The sequence below is a fragment of the Cyprinus carpio genome, chromosome B4 (genome assembly GCF_018340385.1).
Source record: "Cyprinus carpio isolate SPL01 chromosome B4, ASM1834038v1, whole genome shotgun sequence".
NCBI lineage: Eukaryota > Metazoa > Chordata > Actinopteri > Cypriniformes > Cyprinidae > Cyprinus > Cyprinus carpio.
The window spans coordinates 2402592-2425336 of record NC_056600.1 but is presented as its reverse complement, the minus strand read 5'-3'; the positions used below and the strand labels follow the sequence as shown (position 1 = coordinate 2425336).

Sequence of the window (22745 nt, the reverse complement as noted above, 5' to 3'; positions counted from 1 at the left end):
CCGACGCTTGCCTGATGGGTGCGCTGCGGAGCTGCGCGGCCTCGGGTCTTTTTGTCTGAACTGGATCCCTCTGCCGCTTCACAGTGTGCGCGATTAAACCGGAGCCGCGTCCGTCCCGCACTGTCAAAAAACCCACTCCAAACCCCAACGCAGGCGCAGCCGGTACTGTTGTTTTCCCGTGCAGCCATGAGCTGTGCCGCGGTGCCGTTGGACTGAGCTCGCTCGGGTTCGCGGGCTGTTCAGGCTGCCGTTGGAGCGGGTTTCTCCACTCTCATCCTCCGTCGTTTCTTTAACTTTTCAAACACGCAGCCGCGCCGGAGCGGAGCGGACCGGAGCATGGGATCCCCGGATTCTTAGGAACCGAATCTGAGCTGGGGGTTTGACCGAATTTCAGCGAAACGATGGCGAACTCGACGGGGAAAAACCTCCCCGAGCAGCGGAGGAAAGGACAGGCTTTCCTGGACGAGCTGCGGCAATTTCACCACAGCAGAGGGTGAGCGGGAATTTCACTCATTATAACTTGGGTGACCCGCGCTGGGCGCGTGAGGGGTCCGTGAGGTGTTCAACTGGGCTGTTTTTCTCCACAGATCTCCGTTTAAAAAGGTTCCCGTGGTGGGTGGGAAGGAGCTGGACCTGGGCGCTCTGTATATGAGAGTGGTGTCTTTAGGGGGCTTCGCGAAGGTAAGTTCCTCACACACACTCAACTTAACATTTCTCATCTCACACACACTCTTCCAACTTAACTTCTTAGCTCGGTTCGGTGGATCTGTCTGCGGTTCTGCCGTGCATCGGCCTGTGTAAGTGTATGTGAGAGAGAGAGAGAGTGAGTGAGTGTATGTGTGTGTGTGTCTGTGTGAGTATTCGCCCCACACACACTTTCACACGCACTCACTTCAAAATTACCGGGCGGCTTTTACATCGATCACCCGTACCGAGTCTGAGGCACCGAACCCCGTCCGGACCCGCCGTGTACATCAGCGGCTTTATCCCTCCCGTGTGGCGGAGGATTGAGCGACTGTAGGCCGCACTCAGGCCTGTGTATTCCGCGCTGTAAATACAGCCGCAAACCGTGCCAGATCCGCGGTCCAGTCGCTGGGGTTCGGACGGGTTCGCCACGGAGCACCTTGTTTCCCGGCTACTGGTTTGATTTATTAATTTTACATGGGAAAGTGTAAGTTAGCCGGAGTGCTAATTGTAGTTAGCAGGCACACACACAGACACATACACACACAGAGACACACACTCTCTCACACACACGGTCCTGCATCGGAACCGAACCCCTCTCACCTGTCTCATTACCCTACAGGTGTCCGACAAGAACCAGTGGGCCGAACTGAGCGAGGATTTCAATTTCCCCAGGAGTTGCTCGAATGCTGCTTTTGTTTTGAAACAGTACTACCTTCGGTGAGTGTCTCTTATTCAGTTTCTCTCTGCTCAGCTCCGGCACATGTGCTCAATGTTTACAGGCGCTTCTCTGCTCTGATGCACTCAAACATGCGGCTCGGTTCTGACTCGGAAGCGTGTGTTTCGGAGGATCGTATGTTCGTGTTGCTGATTGCATGAAGCAGACTTTTTACTGTTTTTAATATCAGCTCATGTTGTGTTGCTAATGCAACATTATGTGGCAAAACAACATAAACCAGGGAGTTTTTACAGTGATAAATAATTCTTCTGGACTTGTGTTTGAGTCACTTAAGGATGCATCTGTCAGTTGCATTGAAGTATTTTGCTTCAGTGCCAGGTTCGGTATATTTTAATAATGGTCAGATCTCTGTAATAGGTTGTAGTTTTGATGGTTTTTATACTGTTTAGCTTCAGTTTTTCCCCCTTATATAAAATGCTCTAATGCAACTTTTCTTGTATTTTTAATATAAAGGGATTTTAAAATCTAAATCAATGTTTTACAGGGTTTAGATGGGTATTTTGGACTTGGGTCACTTTTAAGGATGCATCTGTCAAATGCGTTGGTCTATAGGAGTCTTTTGTTTTGAAGGCAGGCTGTTTTTTTTTGTAATTTGATATTTAGTATTTTTTATATAAGCTTCACAACATGCATGTGCTGATTCTCGTATATTCAAATATGAGATGAAAACTGTAAATGAGGCCTTAGTTTGTCACTGCTTATTGAGTTCTACAAATGTTTCAATGCAGCATCACTTGTGTTTTAAAGTGGAATGATTTTTAAATCTAAATCAGGAAGTTAGATAGTAGTTTGGACTTGTATTTGGGTCACTTTGAAGCATGCATTTGTCACTTGCATTGGTCTATAGGAGTCTTTTGTTTTGTTTAGTCTTATCTGGTTTGAGAAGTATTTCTTATTGGAGTGTTATAACATGCTTATGCTGCGTCCTGTATATTCAAATAAGAGAGAGTGAACTTTACAATGGTGGATGATTGTTTTGGATCCGTGCTGGTGTGTTCAGACTTCAACTGTCACTTTATTTTGCAATGCATAACGTGTTTTGTGCTTTCTAGGTTGTTATCTGTGTGTTTATGAATGTGGTTAATGGTGTTTTACAACATGCACTGTTGATTCGTGTGTAAACCACTGAAGACGTTTCGTTAGCTGTAACGCATGCAAAATCTTACTCTTTTTATATATTTGTAGTAGTATCAGCAGTGAGGAGCGTACGGCCGTAGCACTGCGGTCTGTTCTAGAGTGAGCGCGGCTGCTGGTTTTCCACGTGCGTTTCTCTCTAGTTTAGTAGGTTATGGGGGGGTGAGACAGACAGACTTGGCAGCAGGAAGCGTTTAGGCTGTGTGGGCCATGAGATGATGTACATCTGCCATGCAACAGACTAATCGTAATTACAATTCTGCATAGTGTCTTTTACCGTCCTCACAGTCATTGCAAGAGAGGTTGTTTGTCTACGACGAGGGATGCAAAACGCTGTTCTCCTGTGTGTCTTCCTCATGAGAGCAGCGTACAAAGGACAGAATTAGTGCTCCACGGAGAGATTGCGTGAGCTTTAACTGGTTTTATTTGCAGCATATGCATGTTTTTATCAGGCATGCTCTCTTTGGGTTTTATTTTCATAATCAAAGGTCTTAGTGCTGCTCAATTCTGATGTAATGCCAGTTGTTTTTGTTGTTTCATGTTGAGGTGTATCCATCTCTCAGGGAGTATGAAGCGATTGGTGGAAGAGAAGCCAAAGAGTTTAGACAGACATGATCGCTCGGAGGAAATCCAGTACTATTTATACTGTGATGAATAATCTTTTTTTGCAACATCAAGCTAGAGAGAATCTCTGGATGTTTTTTTTTGCAGTCTTACATATTTAGCCTGTTTGTTTAACTATATATCAGACTACATAACACTCAAAACAAGTAACGTGATTTGAGCTGCAGGCGTTGTGAATGGGTCAGGATGGTGGAATGGTTTAATTACAGATGTACTTTACAAAGATTATTTTTCAGAAGCATTCAAGGTTTACCTCGGGAGCGTCCCAAGCACATCATACAAGGGAAAAGTCCTACAAGGGATTCAGAAGTTCATGCTTTAGCAGGATCCTCATTTCTGTTGGATCTCATTAGTCCGATTCACTCGCACCACGCATACAGAGAAACGCTCGCTGGCTCCAAAACGTCCCGTTTTCTCAGCTAACACTAGTGTGAGTCTTCAGACAAAAGTGAAGGATTTAATTTGCGCTTGTTTGATGGATTGCAGATGAACAGGTGTCTCCATTAGGACACCATTGTGTAGTCTAGCTCTTATCACTCATGCCGAAAAGAGGAATTCGATTGTACGTTTACACCATCGCAGCTGAGGAAGAGCTGGCGAGGGATTTGAACTTGGGTCTTTGGGTTTGTGGTGTGATGTGCTTACCGCTGAACCGCTCAGCACCGATCGGAGCATGTGATACGAGTCATTTAAGTGTGGCGTCTGCAGTCAGGCACTCCGTCTGACAACTAAAGAGGGGAGAGCAGCTAAATAACACACATCAATGTCTTAATTGGCAAATGGTCAGTTTTTAAAGACAGGGCAGCTTTATTTTTTTATGCACAGCGTATCGGAGCATGTGAGAGTGGGAGCATGCGTTCTAGTTTTCCGAGGGTAATTTTTATTCACTCTGATTCATTTTAGCAAATCAGTTGATTCAGTTTATTTGGCTCGTAATATAAATATTCCCAGTAACATGCCCCCTTTTTTTTTTTTTTTTTTTTTTCTTTTTTTTTTTTTTTTTTTAAGAAATGATTGGTACTGCTTTATCATAATGTCCTTGTTGCATCTAATAACAGTAAAGTATGCATAATTACAAGTAACTAACCCCAAACCAAAGCCTTACCCTGTATTAAGCACGTGTTGTTAATCAATATAACTCCGTACTTAATTGTGTAATTACACTGTACGAACGACCCCCTTGAAATAACGTTTTAGTAAAACTTGCATGTTTGATGCTGTTCAAATAAGCATCAAGTGTATCTCCCAAACAAAGTTATACCTTCTTAATTGATTTGTGAATGTTTAGTTGCAGACTGAACATCACTAACTCTTTAAATTGCATGCAAATTAACCATAAATGCAAATTGTATGAACGCATGGAATATAATTTCATTCTTCTGTTCATGTATGAGTAAAGCAGTCCAGCCAAGCTGTTGCTGGTCTCAGATCTGTTTTTGGTCAGCCTGCTCTCACCTTATTGAGTGTTAATTTTGCATGTGTATATATGTAGAACCTCATGGTCATGTTATGATAAAGTATTCATTTTAGAAATCCTATTAACTTATTCTAGGTTATCCCCAACCTGCACCACTTAAGTTGGGTTTTTACTGTAATATTGAGAAGATGCATTGCGTATACTGTTTTGAAGATGTTTGTTGCATAACTGTTGTCTCAGGTCCTATTTGATTTTCTCCTAGTCACAGTCCATATATTCAGCAGCTCCTGCAGGTTAAACTTGACCTTTTTCTTCTGTGTCTCCAGTAGAGAGCAGTAATTCTCTGTCTAGACCTCGGAAAAGGGTCCGTTCACGTGAGCACTGACTGGATGCCATAGTTCCTCATGTCAGCTTCATTTCTGTATTTACATACCCGGTTTGCAGTGTTTTTTTACCTTTTAGGTTTATGAAAGAAAAGAAAGAACTGGTTGTTGGAGATCTGCCTTCAACATCTGTTTGTATTTATCGAGTCCTGCTGAAGATCTTAATTAGCTGGTTCAGGTGTATTTGATTAGTGTTGGAGCTAAACTTTGCAGAAAGGTAGATCTCCAGAAACACGACTAAGTGCCCCTGACTTAAATTGTACATAATAAACCCGAAGGTTTCACAAGGTCCTCATTTAGTGTCTCGAGAAACATCAGCCTGTAATCAGCTCTGGGTTTGTCTGAACTCACACGCTGACCAACCTGAGACAATCACCAGCATCTACATTGTTTTTTTTTTTTATCCATTTATTAATTTTTCAATAATCGACAAGCAGAGTTACAGGTGGTGAATAAAATGTTGATGTACAATTTGACAAAAATGAAATTTGTCGTTATATTTACTAACCTTCATGTCATTCCAAACTTGTATGACTTAAATATTAAAAGTTATTTTGAAGAATGTTGGTAACCAATCAGTTTCGTTTCCTATTGACTTTCATTATATGGGCAAAAAATACAGTGAAAGTTAAAGGGAACTGAAACCATTTTGTTACCAACGTTTGTCAAAATATTTTCTTTTTGTGTTCCATAGAGTCATACAGGTTTGGAAGTAAATGAGGGTAAGAAAATAACTTTGTTTTATTTTTTGGGGGGTAAACGATCACTCTAATTGCAGCAAACAAGTTTGAGATTTAATAAATGAAACTGACTTTTGGAAAGGGAGAGGGATTTGGTTATCTGCTGGTTATCTTGTTCAGTGATATCAACTATCACTAATTAAAATCGTACAATTACACAGTCCAGTGAGCGAATGTCTGTTCACGCTGTGTGTGTCCAGTACAGTGTGTTTATGGTGTGCAGATAGCTATTTATAGTGTTTGTATTGTAGCATGTGGGAGGTGTGTGTGTAAGTGAAAGCTCATTCAGTTGAGGGAACCACTCATGAGTCATACTCACACACTGTGAATATTACTATTAGACTCATAATACGGTTGACCCCTGGTTCTCTGGAATAAACAGCTTTCGCTTTCTGACCGTCTTTCAGTATGTGAGATTACAGAGCTGTGTGAGATAGTAAAGTATGCAGTTACTTTGTTTTAAGTGTTTTTAATGGGTGTTTAATCAAGTGTGATTTATGTTAGGTTGCAAACTATGCAGACATTTGCATGTATGTATTCTCTAATTAAAACCGGCATTAAATGTCCTCGCCCTCAGGTCATCCAAGACATAGATGTTTTTTTTTTTTTTTTATCATCTGATTTAGAGAAATTTAGCATTACACCACTTGCTTACCAATGGATGCTCTGCAGTGAATTGGTGCCATCAGAATGAGAGTCCAAGCAGCTTTTAAAAACATCACAATAATCCACACCACTCCAGTCCATTGATTAATGCACTTGTGAAGTAAAAGCTGCATGTTTGTAAGAACCAAATCCATCAAGGCTTTTTTAAAGTTATTATTTAAAGTTAAAGCTTCAGGCTAAAATACTGTTCCTTAAAGCCGGTTTGTGTACTTCTCATTTACTATCATTAAATTGTCTGCTATGTATGGTTATTATATTGGCAGTCAGCCCTTCTACTCTCTAAATATGTTTTATTGGAATAAATCATTTAAAAAATCTGTAGCAACTGAAATGCTAATGGATTTTCTCAGTCCCTGACGCACGCAGGTTTGTTTGTTTATTTTGCTCATGGAAATGAATGACATTCACACGTTATCCTTCCAAACAGTCATCAAAATGCAGAAACCGATGTCTGCCCATTTAAAACATTCTCTGAAAATGTATACGATAATATTATAACCACTCAATCTATTAAACGGGTGAGTGAATAAATGTGTCTGGATGTTTAATGTCTCTTAAAATCCCCCTGGGATCATGAGTGTGTATCCATCTGTCCGTCATTCTGTGTGCTGATGTCTTTTTCTGGTCTGTCTGCAGCTATCTAGAGAAGTATGAAAAGGTGCATCACTTTGGAGAGGAAGATGAAGAGGAGCAGCCGGGGAATCCTAAACATTTGCTTCCGATTGGTGCAATACCCACGTCATACAACTACCAGCAACACACTGTATCAGGTACAGATGAGCCCCGTCTGCTTCTCTGAAACACACACACACACACACATACAGCTGGCTCAAAAGGTTAGTGTGTTTTGGAGCTGCACCTGTGAAAACTCTTAATGCCTTGAAGGAAAGAGTACTCCTGCACTGCACTCCTATCAGAGAAACGGATGATATTTCCCTGTACATAAGGGTTGGGGTAGGTTTTAGTCTGACTTTATGAGGACATGAACACGTGAACTTCATCTCCAGAGCTGCTCTGAGAGTCACTTCACCAGCATTTCACAATTCAATTAAACTATCAGCAGATACACACAAACTCAAGATCTTCGTGACAACCTGCCAAAATAAGTTTGGTTTAATTTGAAAAAATTGACACACATTACTTTTGTATAGTAGATTGTACTTCTAGTAATAGTAAATAAAGATAAAATAATAAAACATAATAAAGTAATAATAATAAAAAAAATTAAAAGAAATTATTAAAGCAGTATTCCCTGAAGAGATCACACAATAACACAATTTTTCATCCATGTTTTAATTTTAATAAATAAACATATGATGTGAAGCACTTTATTTACTAAAAAGTAAATTTATTATTATTTATTTATTTATTTTTTTGAAAAGTAAAATTGTGTACAGTTCATCTGAAGGGTTGTAATTAAGACTGTTTTAAATGTTATTGTTTTCAAGTTTGCCATGAATATAGTAAAAAAAAAAAAAAATAAGGTAAATGAAAGTTTTATTTGTCAATTTTGAATTTACCACTGATTTGTTTTCATAATACATTTGTATTAAATCATAAAGCACAGAATCCAGAAAAATTACAACCAACGACAATTTTTAAAAAAAAAATAAAACTTTTCATAGGGCACTGTTGTTAAAGTTTTACATTTTATGAATTCAATTGATGAGACATCTTTTTTGATCAGTAAAATTTTATATAAAGGTTGCACTATTTTGGAGTATGTGCATTTACAATGTACTTATGCAAATAAATACTGAGTAATGTAAGGCAACTACACTGGGTTAGGAAAATGTTAAGGTTTAGGGTTTAAGTTTAGGGTTGGTACCTATTTATTACCCAGTTGCTTCAGTACTTCAGAAAGTATGTATGCAAGTATATGTGAGATACACATAAGTAAGATATGTAAGTATGTACATGCAGAAGAGGATTGTAATATAAAATGCATTCAATATTTAATAGGGCCAAACCCCTAACCTCCATATGCTGATGTAGATTTTTTTTGGGAGCAGTGAAGTTTACAGATTTATTCACACTTGGCTGAGTCTAGTTTTGTATGAGTCTCAAGCCACCTCCAAGACACATGGCCAATTACCGCTCACAATTTCTTCAGGAAATCTGAAAAAAAAAAAAAAAATCTTTTGCTTATCCTTTGTTTGACAGACTATCTCCGCCAAAGCTATGGGCTGTCGACGGATTTCGTCCCTCCATCCGATTACAACAAACTGGTGCTGTCTCTCCTGTCTGGGCTCCCAAATGAGGTGGACTTTGCCATTAATGTGTGCACGCTCCTGTCCAACGAGAGCAAGCACGCCATGCAGCTAGAAAAAGAGCCCAAACTCGTCACGCTGCTGCTGGCACACACGGGAGTCTTCGACGACTGTGAGTTTAATACTGCGGCTACTAGAGTATTTGTAGTTTAGGACTGCATGCGTGTGCTAACGTTACATATGTTTGTCTTTCAGCATTAGGCAGCTTTTCTGCTCTATTTGGGACAGACTGGCAGGAGAAAACGTCACGGGACTTTGTGAGGGTAAGAGAAGATCTCAACTTGCATTTCTTGCATGGTATCTGTTTTTGTGCTCTTAACTCTTATTTTTATTTTAGTTTTGGAAAGATGTCATTGAAGACAATGAAGTCAAAGATCTCATCTCAGACAAGAGCTGCACACCCCAAAGTATGTGGTTGTTTACGTCCCGACTACTCTCATTTCCTTTGATGTGGTGAAGACGCTCAATGAAGTGTTGTTTCGCTTTGATTAGTCGATATGTTTTAACCAAGCATTACTTAACACTAAGTGTGCACTGTGTAATTTTTTTCAGATGGATTGGAGACGAGGGAAGTCTGCCCTCCTCTCTTCCACCCGACACGTGCCGTAGGCATCGGAGACGTCGAGGGCCAGCGGGTGTTGCAGGTGGCAATGATTCTGAGGAACTTGTCCTTCGAGGAGGCCAACATCAAACTCCTGGCAGCTAATCGCACATGTCTGCGCTTCCTCTTACTGTGTGCGCACTGCACCTTCGTCCAGTTGCGGCAGCTGGGTCTCGACACGCTCGGCAACGTTGCCGGAGAGGTTAGAGTCCAAAATCTACATCTGTATAGAGTGCTGCAATTATTACATATTTTTGTCAGCAAAAAATTTTGTTTACATCACCAAGTTTCCTTTACAAAATACCCAACAGGATTTTTCCATTGGCTTTTGGATTATTGCAGAAAATAAGTTCTCTGAACAACAAATGTTCAGGTTTTGTAGACATTTTGTGGTTTAAGATCTCTTAGGAAACTGTATTACTCCACACATTTTACACCGTCAAACCTTAAACCATTTTAGAGTCTCTCTTAAAGGCTTTTGCTGGTGTAACCCGCAGTCCCATGGCAAAAGCCGAAGAAGAAGCGGCTCGTCAGAGAAGCATTATAGCCGTGACGGCGGCAGATAAATATCAAATCATTATTTAAAACTACAAAAAGGAGACGACAACGGAACGAGAAGATATGGCATTCTTTCAATCTCCACAAGGACTTGTACCTGATACGTTTTGTCATAGAATGAAATGTCAAAATCTTGAGCTTTGGTTCACCACAAACCTTTAATTCAAGCATTTAACAAAAAAAACATTCAAATAAAAACGTGGAACCAGAAGTGCTAAAATTCTTGTTTCTAGGTTATAAATATATTATCCCTGCAGCACTCTATGAAACGTATGCTTCATGTTTTGTTTTTGTTGGCCATTTGTATCTTTTGTTAAATGTCTCTTTGTCCTTTTTCAGCTTCAGTTGGATCCAGTTGATTTCAGAACAACGCATCTGATGTTTCACACCATCACGAAGTGTTTGTTGTCACGGGATCTGTTTCTCAAAATGAGGGGTGAGCATCTTTTAGGGTGAACTGTTCATGCCGTTAAACCAGGGCTCTAGACTTATTCTTCCCAATGGTTGCTCTTTTGCGGCTAACTTTCTCAGTTTGTCACACAAGCACATAATTTGGTCGCAATTTTTTTTTTTTTTTTGCTACATCATGGGATTGATCAGTGCATGCTGCTGAACTTTTATCATACTTCATAGTTATATGGTAACGAAAGTGGTAAAATTTTTCATCAGTAGTATTATTTGTGATTCAAATTTTGTGAACGGGAGTTCCTCTTTTGCTGTGTTATAATCGGTGCTTTAGAATTTGTGATCTTGTCACGTTTTACAATAAAAGATATTTGTCTGTTTTGCTTGTATCTATACACTGTTCAATTTTCTTGTAGATTTTTGTATTTTTTGCTTGTATCTATACACTGTTCAAAATTTTGCTTTTATTAAAGCAAAAGATGATTCATTGTTATTCTTAATTAAAAAGAAAAGTATAAGTTGAACGGATGGCATACACCACATGCTGTATTAAATAAAGACTAATCAATTACAGAACGTTTAGCAAACACTGCGGAATCAAATAAATTAAAAAAATTAAAAGAAAGCCTCCACAGTGTAACATGAGGTAAACCGCAAAGATAACAAGCTTTTCAAAATGAAAACAAAAAGTAAAACTAAACTGGCTGTTGGTGACAGGACTTGCATGTTTTTTTTTTTCCACAAGAATACCAACATGTTCCCCTTCTCTGGTTTAAGAAGCGGTCTTTTACTTTACTTTAGCTTGAAAACCAAATCCTCCATCCGCCATCGATTCCTCAATAGTCACATCATTTTTGCAGCATGCACCTTCATGCTCGTACTGAAGTGACGACTTACCCTAACCCTAAGTATGAACCAGGCTCTACTCCCGAACACTGATAGCGCCTCTCTTCACATGATCAATGAAATCTGACTCCTGCTACAATGTGTCGCGGCTGTGCAATGCGTGCTATATGGAGCCGACGCTTTGGAGCAGCGCAAACCATGCACTCGCACAAATATCACCACATCAAATTTTAACTCGCACACTGCCAAAAAAGGTTGAAGATGCAATTAATTTTGGTTGCAGATGTGATAATTTTGGTCGCCATCTAGAGCCCTGCATTAAACCTTGTCCTTTCTTTTGAGAGTTGCTAATTATTTCCATCGCATCCTACAGCCATGGAAATTCTCGGGAACCTGAGCAAAGTGGAGGATAACGGCGTTCTGATCTGCGAGTATGTGGATCAGGAGTCGTACCGAGAAGTCATCGCCCTCCTGACGCTGCCGGACATCATGCTGGTCATCTCCGCGCTGGAGGTCCTGTACCAGCTGGCCGAGCTCGGGGAGATCACATGCTCTAAGATCTCCTCCGTGGAGAGAAGCATAGGTACACGATCGCACGTTTTGTTCAACGATTTCCTCCCTCCATAACCATACATTTACTGTGATGTTTCAGCCCAAAAATTCAGTTGCATGTGGTTTGCATGTGTGTATGTCAGATCTTCTAGTGCGGTTGGTGTCTGTGGACCTGCACACGTTCGGACCGGACGCCCTGACGGCAGTAAAACTCATCGAGCATCAGGCCTCGAGCAGTCAGGTCTCAGAGGTTCGGCCGCAGCTTGTCGAGCACGTTCCCCCACCTACACAAGGCACTCCTGGTGCTGGTAAGTGTCCTATGTATCCGCTGTCGGATTTTGTGTGTACTACAGATGTACAAAATTACATATTCAGATATCACAAGAAGTACTTTCTCTTTTAATAACCGTTGAGAGTAAGTGATTTAAACACAATGCAGGATAGGACAGATGCAAAATGCAGTAACGCTTTATTTTACGGTGTCCTTTTTATACATGTACTTATATTAATAATATTCTATGCATAATAACATGCAACTAACCGTAAACTTACCCCTCATCCTGACCTATAGTACTACTGCTTTAAGTCTCAAGTTGGGGTTTAAAAATATCCAACAAAAAATGTGCGTTGAAATGGGAAATGAATGAGGAATGAGTTTATGTAATTTGTATTTACAGTGTTTTTTGGGTTTGTTTCTTTGTAGTAAACAGGGCGCCTGTGCAGTCTACGCCTCCGCCTGGGATTGTGGAAGTAGATGGAGAGAAATTCACAACTCAGTGGTAAGATTTAGATCTTTCTTTCTTACATTTCTCAAATCTGCTATGTTTTTAGTGTTTTATGAATGCTTTTCTGCTCTCGTTAGGCTAAATGCTCATTTTGAGGTTCATCCAGACGGTTCGGTCTCTCGCTCCGAGATGTACTCTGAATATCTGGCGACCTGCAGCAAGATGGCGCGGGGTGGCGTGTTAACATCCAATAACTTCTACAAATGCCTGAGGTGAGATCAATGAAACTGTTGGGCAGATGCTGTGAAGTTGTTTCTGTGCTGTCCTAAATGGTAAATGTTGAATGCTGAAACTCACCACTCAAACACAAAATCAACGCTGTGCTTGTGCGTTTCTCAGGACGCTGTTTCCTAATCACACGGTGAAGCGTGTGGAGGACACACGGCTGAATGGACAGGCTCAAATCCACGTGGTTGGTGTGCGGAAGAGGCTGATTCCTCTTCCCGTCCAGCTTTATTATCAGCAGCAGCAGCAGCAGCAGGCCAGTCCTGCACCAGTTCCCAAACACGAAGCTCCTTTAGAAACCCCTCAGCTCCAGTCAGGTAGAAATACTCTTTTATTATTGGCCCAAGAACTCTTATTCTAGCAATTTAGAAAGATGTTTCGCACTACATTTGATCTTGGGTTAAAGCTTTTTAAACCCTGTTTGTTTTATGATTAAATACAGATTTACTATAAAAAAAAAAAGATTGTTTAAAATAATAGAATAGAAAAGAATAGAATAGATATGTTATTGTTATAGGAACAATGAAAAATCATGTAGCATCTCTTCAGTAGCAGAATACCAGTAAACATATATAAATAATAGGACGATTGTAAAAATGGAAACACAGTTTAACATAGCCATAGAAGCTGACATGGCATTAAACAAGGAAAGAATAAAAAAAAGACATTAGTCCGTATCTTGTCATATTTTGATTTGGCCAAATTTTGTTATACAGCCAATTTCATTTTTCTGAGTGGAACCTGCAATTCCTCCCATGTTTTCTGCATCATGAAAATCATAAGACCCTAGTTAACCCCATTGTGCATTGCTGAACTTGAACACTAGATTTAATATACCCAGGTGTGAGAATAAAACAAAAGTCCATGCAGTGTTTAATGCGATAAGCCAGTCGCATTTATAGCTGATTCCTTCTTGTTTGTCCATGCAGCGCTGCCTCCTGGTGTGGGAGGGCAGCTTGTCCGGACACCAGCACCAAGCCTTACTGCCGGCCAGGCAGCACCACAGGTGGCCTTCACCATGCATGGAACTTCGCACACCAACGCTCCCAGTGCTCCTGCGCCAGCCCCGACTGTTCCACGACTCCCCATGAACCCACCAGGACAAGCTGCACTCCCTCACGCCTGCCCTCCTGCCACCGCCCCAGTTCCCATACGACCCAATGACATTCTCAAAACAGCCATGATCCAGAGCTCCATCCCCACGGCCACCGCTGCACCTGCTGTTCCCAACCACAGCGGCTCACCTACCCAGCAGCCCTTGCTCCATCACGCTCCCGTTACACTGATCCAGCAGGGGCCGCTACCCCAGGGACACGTTTTTACAGGTCGAGTGCAAAGTGTTTGTCCTTCGGTGGCCCAACAGCACCTGCAAGCCCCTCAGGGACAGCAAGGTGCCCCTTCCCAAGAGGCTGTGGTGCTTGCGCCGCCTCAGTATGTCAGTGCACCTTGCACTTCGCTGATGGCTGGAGGGCAGGTTGTGACTGTCTCAGGCGTGACTAGCAACCGCATCGCGTTTCAAAGTATCGCCCCCAAACCTGCACCGCAATCGCAGTCGCCACAGCCTCAACCTCAACAACCGCAACAGCAAAGCTTAGTCATCGTCAGTCAGAATCAACCACCCAACACCGCATTCGCCCCAGCCATCCATCAAATCATACTGACCAACCCCAGTCCTCAAACCATCCAACCGCAGCCCACGCAGTCTCCCGCTTCCCCAAATGCACCGATCACTAACCCCGCCCCCATGCAGCAAGCCCCGCCCAACACAGTCAGCCACATGCTGTCCGTCAAGCGGCAGTTTCAGCAGACTCCGCCCCCTCCTCCACCCTCAGCCCAACCTACCTCCACAGAATCCAGTCTGATCAAACAGTTACTTCTTCCGAAACGCGGTCCTTCCACCCCAGGCGGAAAACTCATACTCCCCGCTCCGCAAGTTCCCGCTCCTGCGAGCACCAGGGCACCAAGCCCGCAAGTCGTATACCAGGTGACCAACAGTGGTCCGGTGCCGTCTCAACCGCAGTTGAACGTGCAACTTATGCAGAGCCCCTTGCAGGCGACCGGTGCCGTTCCCATCTCCATCCTCCCAGGGCAGATCATCTCCACCTCCACTTCTGGCACCCTTCTGCAGGCTACGCCCAGCAACCAAGTTACCTTCACAGTAGTGCCAAACTCTGGCTTCCCTGGCCAGGGAGCACAAACCCCGCCCACAATCGGCCTGCAGTTGACTCCGCCTCTGCCAATTGCAGGAGCCACGCCCATTCCACCTTTCCGAGGTGACAGAATCATCTGCCAAAAGGAGGAGGAGGCCAAGGACACCACGGGGCTACACATCCACGAACGCAAGATCGAGGTCATGGAGAACAACTCCGTCACTGATGGTTCTGCCAAAGCCAGCAATGGGGAATCCGCAGAGGTGGACGGACCTGCGGCAAAGCTGCTCAACGGGAGGAAGTTTGACTCGAGTCTACCTCCATACCACTCAGGGAACAGCCAAGCAGATGCGCTAAACGGCCCTGCGGCACAAGGCGGCGACAGTGGCGGCCCTGGGAAGCAGACGCACTCTGACCCTAAAAAGCTAATGGTGAACGGGGTGTGCGACTTTGATCGATCGGACGTCACCCATTCGAGCAAAAACATTCCAAATCACAAGGCTTCCAAACACATGGGGAACGGCGAGGTGTTGTCGCCTCAGAAAGCGCACGGGGCTTTGGGCCTCACGGACTCTCTTGCTGCTCCTCAGCAGGACACTGCCAAAGCAGAGCAGGCCGAACGCCTGGCCAACGGGCCCAGCCACGGCGCTGAGATCTCCAACGGCCCCAACTCAGAGACATTGGGCCTGAGACAACAGCACCCACCTCATAACCACTCCCCACCTCTGCCCGTTTTTGAGCAGCCGCCGCTGCCTCCCGCTAACGGCACCTTGGAGAGCCGGCCGCTGAAGAGACCGCTGGAGGACGGGGACAGAGGTACCTCCGGTATCCCCACCAAAATGGGAGTACGGATAGTGACCATCAGCGACCCTAACAATGCCGGTAACAGCTCCACCATGGTGGCCGTGCCGGCGGGCGCAGACCCAAGCACAGTAGCAAAAGTAGCAATAGAGAATGCAGCGCAGCAGAGACCAAGTGTGCCCTCGCCGCTTCCTGAAACCAGTGCTCAGGTAATGTGTTTTTGACTCATGGTTACAGAATTGTGACTTTACAACATTGGTTTCACACTCAATACCTGGAGGGCCACAGCTCTGCACAGTTTAGTTCCAACCCTAATCAAACTCCTCTGATCCAGCCAATCAAGGTCTCGAGGATTACTAGAAGCTTCCGAGTAGGTGTGATTTGGAGCTGGTTGGAGATAAACTCTGCAGAGCTGTGGCCCTCCAGGAACTGAGTTTGAGACCACTGCTGTACAACCTAATGCTTGTTTTTATAATAATGTTTTTTAAGGCAGAGCACTGTACACAAAACCATTGTTTTTTTTCATGCACTGGTCATTTACATTTTAGGCTACTTTGCTTCCATGACTTGTCTTCTTTCAGACTAGTGGAAAGAAAGTATCCAAAATACACATTTAAGTGTTTATTTTATTACACCTTATTTATTTACATCTGTTGATTACAGTTACAATATGTATGTTTAAAGGCATTTCAGCACTTAAACCAAACTTTAAAGTTTTATTGTTGAATATATTCAAATGGTTTTTAAGGTTGGGTTTGTCCATTATAACATTTGCTTGGTTTATATAAAGTTTTTTTGTTGTTGTTATTGATTAGTTTATTAGATTAATGTAAATTAGATTAATATAGATTAATTGAGTGATAGAGCAATCCAAAATCCTCTCTGTGGAAACCTTTAACTCTACAATGTCAACAGATTGAAATAAGTATTTTATGTATAGATTTCATTGCTAGGAAATTGTGCAAATTAGTGCTTATTTAATTAAATTACTCATCCTTTGCATATTTAACGTTTCAGGAAACTTGTTGCACGAAACAGTTGTCTTGCGGTGTACACTGTGATTAATGAACTGGTGAAATATGATATCTGTAAATGTTTACCCTGTTCCAACTGTAGTAGTGTCTTAATCAGAAACCAGTTTAGTTACTTGTTGATTTTTTTATATGCTTGTTAGATGTTGATTTATTTGATGTGAACTGACATCAATTATTCAGACAGGATATTACAATGAATCCATGTAATGCCAGTGAGATTTTTTTTTTTTTTCATATTACAGAAATGAGAACATGCATGTGAAATTACCTAGCATGCAACAATTCTTTTATAGTTAATCTTAGTTTTTCTGTTGTTTTGGGCCTGAAAAACATTCTTGCTCTTAATTAGTCTCGTTGGAATCCATGGGAGCTTTCATTGGCCAAGGCCCACCCATGAGGCTGTTTGACCGACATGTCAAACAACCAATCATAGTTCATCTCGTTTCAGCGCTATGAGGTGTGGAAAAGTCACCACAATAACAGACCAGTGTCTAAAACTCTTAGACGTATTTGAAAGATTATACGCCGCAAACTTTAATTGTTATTTTTTCAGCGCCATGAGGTGTGGAAAAGTCACCACAACCCTCATGTCGTTCCAAACCCGTAAGACCGAAAACAGTTTAAGATATTTTAGATTTAGTCCGAGAGCTTTCTGTCCCTCCATTGAAAATGTATGTACGGTATGAGGGTGAGGGTGAGTCATTAATGACATAATTTTCATTTTTGGCTGAACTAACGCTTTAAATATTTCACATACTTTTGAGAATCAAGTGATTAGTTGATCCTGATAAGAGCTTGTCGTCACAGTTCGTGAGGGGGTTTGGCGCCACGGCATCTTTGTTTCCAGGCGGAACATTAAAGAACGTGACACACGTCTCCCGGAAATCCAGTATTATTAAACCAATCCAATGACGACTTTGAAACTCGAAGTTGACGTGTTTAACTGACAGCCCTAGTAAAAACAAGAGCTGTTAATAATTACCTTCAATTGAGAAATCAGAATGAGAGAAAGAGTCATAAAATAATCAAAGAAAACAAATAAAATTCTACATCCAAATGAAGTGCCCAGTTTGAATAGTAAGCGATATTACAATACAATTTATTTTGAGTTTAAGTGCAAGGAAAAAAAATTAGATGCATCTACAAAATTCAGCTTTATTTTTATTTCTTGCATTTGCTAAAAAAAAAAAAAAAAAAACGGCCAATTTGAAAACATGCTTGTTTTTTTTTAAACTTAATTTTAAGCCTTCTACAGAACTCACTGATTGTTCATGTGTGCAGCAGCCTGTGTCAGTGCAGACTCCGCCTCCAGTGGATCCGGCTGCACAGGGAACCAATCAGAGTTCTCCAGCACCCGCCCTCCCTCCAGAGCAAGCACGTAAACCTGGACAGAACTTCAGATGTCTGTGGCAGGCATGCAAACGGTGAGGACGCATGCGATGTGCTTTGCTTTGTAGATGCCTGTCTGGTTCATGCTAACTTGAATGTGTTGTTTCAGGTGGTTTGACACGCCATCACAGGTGTTTTACCACGCAGCTACCTATCATGGCAGTAAAGACGCGTACCCAGGGCAGTGCCAATGGGAGGGCTGTGAACCTTTTCCTCGCCAGAGACTATCCTTCATCACGCACCTGCAGGCAAGATCCCATCTTTCTCTCTTTCAGTCATAATGACATCTATCCCTGTGTGTGTTTGACTAATCAGAGTGTGTGTTTTGCAGGATAAGCACTGCTCGAGGGAAGCGCTCTTAGCCGCACTCAAGCTGGAGGAGCAAACGCAAGGCAGCAACCCCAACACTTCCAAGTGTGTATGACTTCTTTAGCTCATGCTGGTTTAAGCTAGTAGATGATTGTGATGGAGATTGTGACTGTGTTGATGTGCAGGTCTCCTCCAGCGGCGGTCAGCAGTCCTGCACCTCCTTCCAGACCACAGAAAGCGCTCGTCAACCACCCCAGTGCAGCTCTGATGGCTTTACGTAGGGGCTCGCGAAACCTGGTGTTCAGGGACTTCACAGTCAGTATTATTACCTCATGTAAACAGTGATAGTTCTGCTGCTTATAGATGTGTCAAGCTTGAAATGTTTTTTTTTTTTTTGGTCCTGCTCAGGACGATAAAGAGGGACCAATGACCAAACACATTAGACTAACTGCTGCCTTAACGTTAAAGAGCATCGCCAAGTACTCAGATTGTGGACGGAAGTAAGTAAAACAATTTAGTGTGGTTGTTGTGTTTATTTGTGGCATGAAATCTATATATAAATCTCTCTCTCTCTTTCTCTCTCTCTCTCCATATATATATATATATATATATATATATATATATATATATATATATATATATATATATATATATATATATATAATGTATAATATATACAGGTGCATCTCAATAAATTAGAATGTCGTGGAAAAGTTCATTTATTTCAGTAATTCAACTCAAATTGTGAATCTCATGTATTAAATAAATTCAGTGCACACAGACTGAAGTAGTTTAAGTCTTTGGTTCTTTTAATTGTGATGATTTTGGCTCACATTTAACAAAACCCACCAATTCACTATCTCAACAAATTAGAATACTTCATAAGACCATTAAAAAATAAAAACAACTTGACTGGCCAGCAAACTCACCAGACCTGAACCCCAGAGAGAATCTATGATGTATTGTCAAGAGGAAAATGAGAAACAAGAGACCAAACAATGCAGATGAGCTGAAGTCCACTGTCAAAGAAACCTGGGCTTCCATACCACCTCAGCAGTGCCACAAACTGATCACCTCCATGCCAGGCCGAATTGAGGCAGTAATTAAAGCAAAAGGAGCCCCTACCAAGTATTGAGTACATGTACAGTAAATGAACATACTTTCCAGAAGGCCAACAATTAACTAAAAATGATTTTTTTTTTATTGGTTTTATGAAGTATTCTAATTTGTTGAGATAGTGAACTGGTGGGTTTTTGTTATATGTGACCCAAAATCATCACAATTAAAAAGAACCAAAGACTTAAACTACTTCAGTCTGTGTGCATTGAATTTATTTAATACACGAGTTTCACAATTTGAGTTGAATTACTGAAATAAATGAACTTTTCCACGACATTCTAATTTATTGAGATGAAACTGTATATACACACACACACACACACTTTGAAGTATTAAATAGCATTAAATATTCAGATAATTTGATCATTGCAGTAATGAAAATCTGAGAACCATTTCTAATTTTTATTTTTTAGTTTCTTAAAAAAAATACATTTAAGATTGATTTAAGAAATGTTTAAGAAATATTAACTATTTATTTATTACATTATTACATTTCATTTAAACATTGTCAAGAACACTGTTCAGTCATATTTCTCCTTAAAAATAAAAATAAATCAATAAATCAGTTTTATTATTCCAATATGTAAATATAAAAGCACACTGAAAAGTATTTTGGAGTTCAGTCATATTTGTAATTATAAATGAAAATTGAAAAGTATTTTGGATTTTGGAGTACAGACTACAGGACAACAATGTCTGCCACACACACATACAAATATTTTTATAGTTTTATACAATTTCCCTTTCTATAAAATTGATGTAGGGAATGTTTAATTTAACAGTGCAGTTTTTTTTTTCATCTTTTTAAGACTTAAAATGGTCTTTTTGGATTAGAATGGATTAGTATTACTGTTATTAGTAGTTAGTAGTAGTAATACTGTTATTGTCGTTCTTAATGCAAGAAAAAGTGAAATGTGACTTCTAGCATGAAAAAGAAAAAAAAAATGACTTCAGGTAGACTTCATAAATGTAATCAGTGTCTGATTGTTGTGTGTTTGTGTTCAGGTTGGTAAGGCGGCATGAAAATCATCTCTCTGTGCTGGCGCTGAGCACTATGGAGGTCTCCACCACGCTCGCGAAATGCCTTTACGAACTCACGCGCTCTCTGCAGGCCTGAGCTCAGCTCAACCCAAAAACCTTCAGAAGGAGACGAGAAGCCCATTTCCCCATTCTGCTGCCACACAGGTCGCCAGCGTCGTTGGGTCGTCTCTCTAAACCCCCCACCCCACCCACACACACCCTTCTCTCTCTCTCTCTCTCTCTCTCTCTCTCTCTCTCTATCTCTCTCTCTCTCTCTCCATTCCACCCAGTCCCTCTCCCTCACAAACTGCCACGGGTCTTCCACCAGCCACTCAGAAACCAGCGCCCATTTCACTCTTCTGACCCTCTCTTCACGCCTGGCCCGACGAGCACATTTTTATAGTCCCGGAGGAGCGCGGGGGGATTCTGTGGGCGGGGCAAGTGGACAAGGTGCGGGGCGGCAGAGGTGTGGCTAGATTTAGTTTTTTCTTTACAACTTGATAGCTTGGTTTTCTTACTTGAGCCGATTATATTTTCACTTATTTATTATTGAAATAAATACCAATATGAGTAAATGAGAAAAAAAAAATGTGTAAATATTTGTGAATAGATATAAAGTTAAATCTCCCTCCTTCATGCCGCTGCTGCCCGCTGGTATCAGAAGCATTACGTCAGTAGGTTCAGACTCAACCCCTGGTTACTCATTTGAGATGTGATTCTATGCTCAGCAGTGGAAGAATGTACTTAAACCCTGTAAATATTCTGCAAAGGTACTGATGCTGTAAAGTTTTGGGAGGGCTGGCGGAGGCTACAGGTTTTTCTTTGTGGAACTGTGATTTTTTTTGTTTTTTTTTTTTTTCTCCCCTTTTTTGTACTGTTAAAACTTGTAGAACTCATTTTGCTGGCTGAAAGAGTATGAAATAATATATCATATGTCATTTTGTAGAAGAGACAAACATATTGAAGGTATTCCCCTCAACCTGTATTCACTGTAAGTGTCAGAGTACGAGCCCGACGCCCGTACGTGATTCTTTTTGTATTTGTAAATTGGTTTAAATACATGGAGTTTTATACAGGTTTTCTCCTGTGTTCTTTGCTTTCCGTGCAGGTATGATATTTTCCTCCAGACATTTTTTCTATCTTAATATAGTGTGGGATTTTATTGTACTATTTTGCGTTTTCTTTTTTTTTTTTTTTTCATCCATTCTTACGACCACGCCACATTCCGGCTCCCGGACCCCAGGCTGTCCTCTCTGCTGTGTGTTGTGTAACATTTATTACTGCCTGTTGTGTTAGCATCCCAGCGGGGTCACGACCCCTTCCCCCCCACCCCTTCACCATTTCTGCAGTGTCTGTAGGGTGTGCGATGATACATATATCTAACAGTCTGATATAGATTGGCTTCATTTACTTTGGTGACTGTTTATAGTTTTTAAATAAAAGACTGAACATTTTTGACATACTGTTGACATGCCTTTTTTCCCTTTGGGATCCCCCAGTCATATGGATTGAATTTTTTCAGGTCTGTTCGATTAGGGATTTTAATAATAGAAAAAATATATCATGACTTTTATTATGCATATAGAGAAATTTGGGTGCAGACGAGAGCTACACAATATGTCCATGTGTAAAGTATTTAAATATCATTAAATATTTAGATAATTTGATCACTAATGATTTTTTTTGTACAGTACAAAAAAAATCTGCATTGCAATAATTACAAAACTCTGTAAGCAGTTGTCAACCATTTTTACCTGTCAATTTTAACGATGCAAAAAATATATGTAATTATTGATTTACATTTTTACATTTCTTTCAAACATTGTCAAGACCATTGTTGGGTCTTATTTCATCCTAAAATAAAAAGAAAGGTATAAAAACGATCAGTTTTATTATTCCAATATCAATTTACAAATATTTAGAAAATTTTGATCTTTATATGAATTTTATTGGCGTACAGACTAGAAAGCTACACTATATATATATATAATATAAATAAGGTGGATATATATATATTATATATATATATATATATATATATATATATATATATATATATATATATATATATATTAATTATAGATATATATATATCCACCTTATTTTAGCATAAAACTAAGCTATTTCCTGTGAATGTGTGAGACTTCCGACTCTTCGGCGTTAACAGACAGTAAACAACTAATAATAATAACAATTAGAACTAAATAACAACTAGAAGAATATACAGAACAGGTGCATGAAGACTACTTATAGATGTGCAAGAGGATAGGCATTGCACATAAATGTTAATACCG

At 40.9% G+C, this 22745-nt stretch overlaps 1 protein-coding gene across 2 annotated transcripts; it reads left to right on the top strand.

The window, feature by feature from the left end:
* Positions 1–51: 51 nt before the first annotated feature.
* LOC109078920 (AT-rich interactive domain-containing protein 2-like) lies at positions 52–21911 on the top strand. Of its 2 annotated transcripts, none has more exons than XM_042721587.1 (21): positions 52–493; positions 588–681; positions 1307–1404; positions 7024–7157; positions 8551–8769; positions 8853–8920; positions 8995–9064; positions 9210–9460; positions 10156–10252; positions 11441–11650; positions 11763–11927; positions 12323–12398; positions 12482–12616; positions 12744–12946; positions 13559–15789; positions 17899–18038; positions 18113–18251; positions 18335–18417; positions 18498–18627; positions 18721–18812; positions 20437–21911. In XM_042721587.1, the coding sequence occupies exons 1-21, from the start codon at positions 402–404 to the stop codon at positions 20546–20548; spliced, it is 4839 nt and encodes a 1612-aa protein (XP_042577521.1). In that variant the 5' UTR covers positions 52–401; the 3' UTR covers positions 20549–21911. The 2 variants fall into 2 exon arrangements, with proteins under 2 accessions (XP_042577521.1, XP_042577520.1); XM_042721586.1 differs by having other exon boundaries at positions 17896–18038.
* The last annotated feature ends 834 nt before the right edge of the window (positions 21912–22745 follow it).